The sequence below is a fragment of the Cervus elaphus genome, chromosome 2 (assembly GCF_910594005.1).
Source record: "Cervus elaphus chromosome 2, mCerEla1.1, whole genome shotgun sequence".
NCBI classification, from domain to species: domain Eukaryota; kingdom Metazoa; phylum Chordata; class Mammalia; order Artiodactyla; family Cervidae; genus Cervus; species Cervus elaphus.
In genome coordinates this window covers 22,610,047-22,616,082 of record NC_057816.1, presented here as the reverse complement: position 1 = coordinate 22,616,082, position 6,036 = coordinate 22,610,047, and the positions used below count along the sequence as shown (strand labels likewise).

Below are 6,036 nucleotides of genomic sequence, written 5' to 3'. Positions count from 1 at the left end.
TTGTGCAAGCTTCAGGAATTTCCATAGGGACTGGTCCCAAGCACCACCCTGGACTCCTTTCCTCTCTTGCTGCATGGCTTTGGCCATCCTAGTCATCTCTTCAAAATATTATTTCTTTGTCTCTCAAATGTGAACATTGTTTTAGGTCCCTGCTAGTCAGTCCAGAGGAGGTGAGGAGTTACAGCTGAGATTTGAAAACATGAAAAGACAGTTGCAGGAAGAAAGTTGAAAGATAGGGAGTCATCACTCACTGTCCCAACAGTCACACTTGAGCCCCAGTGGGACAAGTCTTCAGCCTAGAAACAAAGGATCTGAATCCCTCCTTGATGTAACATTCTTTTCTTATTTCCACACAGATCACACCACTGTTGATAATGGTTGTGGAAAATGACTCTTCAGTAACTGATTTCATCCTAGTGGGATTTACAGACCTCACTCAACTCCAGTTACCCCTCTTCTTACTCTTCTTAATGAACTATATGGTCACTGTGGTAGGGAATTTGAGTTTAATTAATCTGATATACCTGAATGCTCATCTTCATACTCCCATGTATTTCTTCATCTTCAATCTATCTTTCATAGATCTCTGCCACTCCTTGGTCATTACCCCTAAACTGCTGATGAGCTTTGTGTCAGAGAACACCATCTCCTTTGAAGGATGCATGGCTCAACTGTTTTTTTTCTGTTTCTTTGTCCATTCTGAGTGCTATGTGTTGACAGCCATGGCCTATGATCGCTATGTGGCCATCTGTAAGCCCCTTTGGTACACAGTCACTATGTCCCCTCAGGTCTGTTCTCTGCTCATGTTTGGTTCATACGCAATGGGGTTTGCTGGTGCCATGGTCCACACAGGGGACATGGTTAGGTTGTCCTTTTGTGATTCCAGCATCATCAATCATTACATGTGTGACATCTTCCCCCTCCTCCAGCTGTCTTGCAGCCGCACTGATGCCAGTGAGCTGGTGGATTCCATTGTTGTGAGCACAGTTGTAATAATATCTAGCTTCATCATTTTTGTTTCTTATGCTTTGATCCTCTCCAATATCCTCCACATCTCATCAGCTCAGGGTTGGTCCAAAGCCTTCAGTACTTGTGGCTCCCACATAATAACTATTGCCCTCTTCTATGGCTCTGGGTTGTTCACACATCTCAAGACCTCTTCAGATGGTTCCATCGGCCAGCAGAAGTTCTTATCAGTATTTTATACCAATATAGTCCCCATGTTGAACCCCCTCATCTATAGTCTAAGGAATAAGGATGTCAGACTTGCAGTGAAGAAAACCCTGAAGAGAGTTGCAAACTAAGCAGAACCAGGTGTGTGTGTGTGTACCCGTGTTTTGTGTATGTGTTAATGTGTTTTTCCATAATTTTCTTCAGAACAAGGTTTTTGCCTGAGATCCTTTTTGCTCTCTAATCATGCATTTAAACATGCAAATATTATTGAGTCTCATGATTGTTCTCAGATCCGTGCTTGCTCACTGAATGAGCTTTATCCTTAACATTGGGCTCAGTTTGATTCCTCCTCTTTTTTAGACCACTTTGCACTTTGCCTTTCCATGTACTTTTCATATATCAGCATGAATGTGGAATGCTGACTGATGGGGCCACCCCTCTTTGTTTTCCCTGAAAACAATATGGACCTTTCTGTTTTTATCCATTTTAGGGATTTCTACTGTATAAGTTATAAGTTTTCTAGAATTTCAGAGCTCTTTTAGTCATGTTTTCTATAATACTGCCTTTCCAGATTCAGCAAAGCTTCAGTGGCATCCGTGAAATATTTATGATTAGTCAACAGGGATCACAAGTATACACTTATAAGGTTAAGTATGAAACGTGTTAGTACCAAGTAGGAACTGAGAGGAATGAACGTAGTTACTTTAAAATTAACTTAGTCTGACTTATTATAATAGTAATAGCCTCAAGGATATAGTATATATGTATATATGCATGTATTGTGCATGCTCAGTCTCTGTATCTGATTCATAACTTTGTTTACATCTCTACCTCATCAAATAGAATTTGACCATCTATTGTTTATTCCTTTCTCCTGCACGTGGTTAGACTAGAATCTGACAAAAATAAATATTGATGAAATTAATAGCTTGAACTTGTTTGATACAGATTTTCTCTAAAGCAAACTGGGAACTTCCCTGGTAGTGCAGTGGTTAAGATTCTGTGTTTCTACTCCAGAGGGTGCAGGTTTGATCCCTGGTTAGGGAACAAAGATCCCTCATGCTGTGTGAAACAGAGTAAAAGTTTATGTTTGCAAAAACTTTCCTTTTTTTCCAGAAATGAGTTTTCTTAAAATCTGCGGCTATAAATCTTCAAAATTGAAAAAAGGGTGTGTTTTGATACAATAGAAAGAAATGCCATTCTTTTGTCAGTTTGAAGTGCAGCCTGTTGCATTTCTCATAAAGCAGGTCTAGTGATGATGGAATCCCTCAGCTTTTGCTTACTCCTGAGTCTCTTGTAACATAGGTGTCTTTCAAACTGACTAATGCTTCAAGTAATCAGCACTCCTGTTTGGAAGGTAACATGTTCCTCCTGAAGAATTTAGATTCCTTCTGGAAAAAAGAACTGCTTGGTTTGATTGCAACATAAATTAGGTAAAGCATGCAATTTTACCTTCAGAAACTTAAGATAAAATAAGGATGTGTTGCACTACTTGTTTTATACATGAAATTTAAAACCTGTCTCCAAAATGTAATCTATGCCTACATTAGTTGTTGTTGTTTAGTCATCGCGTCGTAGCCCACCAGGCTCCTCTGTCCTTGGGATTTCCCAGGCAAGAATACTGGAATGGTTTGCCATTTCCTTCTCTAGAGGATCTTCCTTACACAGGGATAGAACTACGTCTCCTGCATTGGCAGGCAGATTCTTTACCACTGAGCCACCAGGAAAGACCCCTGCCTAAGTTAGTAGAAGATAATGAAACCAAGTAAATAAATTAGCTGTGCCTGCAAGGCGACTGTGACATTTTAGAACACAGAATATATTGGTAAGTGGAGAAAACCCTCCTATACCACTCTTCCAGTTTGAAATGTTTGCTTTTAGGCTAACTGCACAGTTGTCATCCTGTGAATTTACTAGTCTTCTGAATTTACTCTTTCCTAAATCCTAAGGCTTACCATTCTCTGGTTGTGTCTCAGGAAATGGTACATGTAAGATAAAAAGCAGATTAAATCAGAGTGCACATAGAATGCTACCATCTCTGTAAAATCAATGGGGTAATATATATAGCATATATATAGTATTAATTTTTAATATGCCTATGTAAAAATTTTTGTACAAATATCCGAAAATGTATTTGATCAGTCTCTTTCTGATAGATAACTAGGTTGATCCAAATCTTTTGTTCTTACCCCCTAAAATTGAAATTAATAAACCAATACATAAATTGTTAGTCATGTGTAAAAATTTTTACAGTGCATTTATTAAGCCTAAGAATACATATACACATACACGCATGTATATATATGACTATTTAATGACTATTGTCCAGTTGCCCTAATGGATTATATTTCTTTTAGTGTATTAAATTGCTTCTTGGTACAAATATCTCCTTCTGTACTTTTTTTCATGATGCTGGGGCTAAGCCTCTGGATATTGTTTTTCTACTTTGCCAGCTGGCTTACTGTTTGGTTCCACCAGTACCCAATGCTGCTGCCAGAGATAAAAAGCATCTTGAAAATATGAAGACAGATTGAAACAAGTTAAAGGAAAATGACCTGAATTTTCTTGGCATCAGTTTAATCACATGCAAGGAAAAAAACAGCAAGTGTTCCACTCCCAAATGTCATATTGAATATTATGTAAATAAACTACTAGCTGGAGTTGAAAATATAAGTTCGCTGCTTCAATAAATATGAGAAAACAAATGTGTAGGCATGTATCTTGGAGGATAAGCTTTCATTCACTGTCATGTTGATAAGACTCACTGCCCAGCTTCCTACTATCGAATCCATGTCAGAGAGAAACACCTCCCCTGTGTCTTTAGGCTCACAGGAAGGAGACACACCGACCTAGTTGCTTGCTTCCACCTGAGAAATTAATCTGAATGGGAATGATGTGAATGCAGTGAGCCAGTTGGGAACCATTTTGGTGGCTGCAGCAGTATCCAGGGCCCATGTCAGTTGTAAAGAGCAGGGCTGTGGCATTGTGTCAAGACTGTTTCTGCTGAAATATGCCCTGCTCCTGGCCTCTCGGTTGCCTTGGTTCTGCCTTTTCTCCAAGTGTAGTTTTACAGTCTCACACCAACTGCCTGCAACCTCAGTGTTCTTTTTATAAATTCCTAGGGTCACTTGCTTATCAACATAAACCCTGAGAATGGTATTTTCCACTGCATCCATATATGCCAAATCATGGAAAAGCTGGCAAAAAGTAAGTACAGTATATGAAAAGTTAAACATTGTGAAAACTGGCTTTAAGGTGTTCTGATTCATAAGTAATAATCAGAAGTGATAGTTTTTATAACCTCCTCTGTACCTCACATCAAAAGAGAAACTTCCAGCTTTCTTCTCTGGCAAATAATAAGATTATCAGCTTTCCCAATAATGAGTCTTTTTCATGTAACATAAACCTCATCTGCTACTGTTAGAGATGAGTTACATGCAATTTTGCTTATATTAAAAACTGTGAGGAAGCGAGTATCAAAAAGACTTAGTTCACCTGGATTGTCTAATTTAAGCTACTTTCAAATCACATTCTCAGGATGTTTGGTGATAGCACTGTGGCACTTTGGTGCTCAGTGAAATTCAGCATCATATTGACTTAACTCCCTATGGACTGTGGAGCCCACGATGTTTATTTAGGATTAAATGTAGAATAGAAGAGAATCAACAAAACAGCAAGAACTCATTGCTCATTGGCTCTCAGCTCCACACTCTTCTCTCCTGTATATTTCCCGGGTTAGAAACTTGTTGCATACATATCAAAAACACCCCCGACATCTTGATACAATGGCAAATAATTTAAACATGTCCCTTGCCCTGAAAGATCTGATAGTCTGTGGTGGAACCTGACAAATACTTATACCCACAGGACAATAGGTACATTGGTACCCAAGCATTTAAGATTGGCTTAAGAGGCTGGGAGACTTAATGGACAAAGTAATGTTTAAACAGAGAACAGAAGAAGGAAATGAGTTAACGGAACAAAAGTAGAAGTGTGTATTGTTGGATGAAAAGTGTGGGAGCAGGACAAGGAGAGCATATTCAAGAAGGAAAAGCATGAAGATGACAAAGTATGACAAAGTATGAAGCACTCCAGGGACAGCATAAGCATGAAGTGGAATTTGTATGTCAATTACAAATTAGGGTTGAAAGGAAATACAATAAAACGTTAACAGCAATTCATTTTGGATGATGTCTAAGGTGTGGCCTAGAATTTAGGGTAAGGATCTACTCAGTTGCAGCAGAAGCTGTAATATAGTCAGGTGTCCAAAACTAAGGCTGGGCATCAATAGAAGAAGCTAGGGGAGATTGCAGCAGGCCAAAGAGGATGAAGACTCAGAGATTTAACATATACCCCCCAAATATTGAGTTTAAATATCTCTGATTGATGGGCATAAATATCCATATTGCTCATTTTGGTTTACTTTCAGCTCAGAAGCTGAAACCAACCTGGATGAGATGAGGTCAGGGTGTGTGTCATACCCAAGCTCATAGCCCCTATTGAGGAAGAGGAATTTCTTCACAGAGCCGGACAGCTAGCAGTGACCACTTGAGGCTTGTAGTGAGGAAGGAGAGTTTATTGAAAAGAAATAAACAGACTTCTGACATAGACATCAGAAGGGGGTAAAAAAATACTGCCATCCCCCTGCCGCAGTCATGGTTAACTTGAGCAGAGCTTTAGATACCTTCTAGTCAGCTACCAACAATAGACTAAAAGAATACTTCAAGGTTGTAAAAGTTTTACCAGACCCCTTTCCCGGGGGCATACATCTTGAGATAACATCAGCATAAGATTGACCAAAAGGAGCAATTTCCTGTTAAGGAGGAAAGAACATGCCTTTGAGCAAGGGGTATTATAAATAGC

The 6,036-nt window shown here is 39.1% G+C and overlaps 1 protein-coding gene across 1 annotated transcript; it reads left to right on the top strand.

Annotated features, from left to right (window-relative positions):
* Positions 1-371: 371 nt before the first annotated feature.
* LOC122704952 (olfactory receptor 143-like) lies at positions 372-1,304 on the top strand. Its single transcript, XM_043920104.1, has one exon. The coding sequence runs from the start codon at positions 375-377 to the stop codon at positions 1,302-1,304; it is 930 nt and encodes a 309-aa protein (XP_043776039.1). The 5' UTR covers positions 372-374.
* Positions 1,305-6,036: the final 4,732 nt, after the last annotated feature.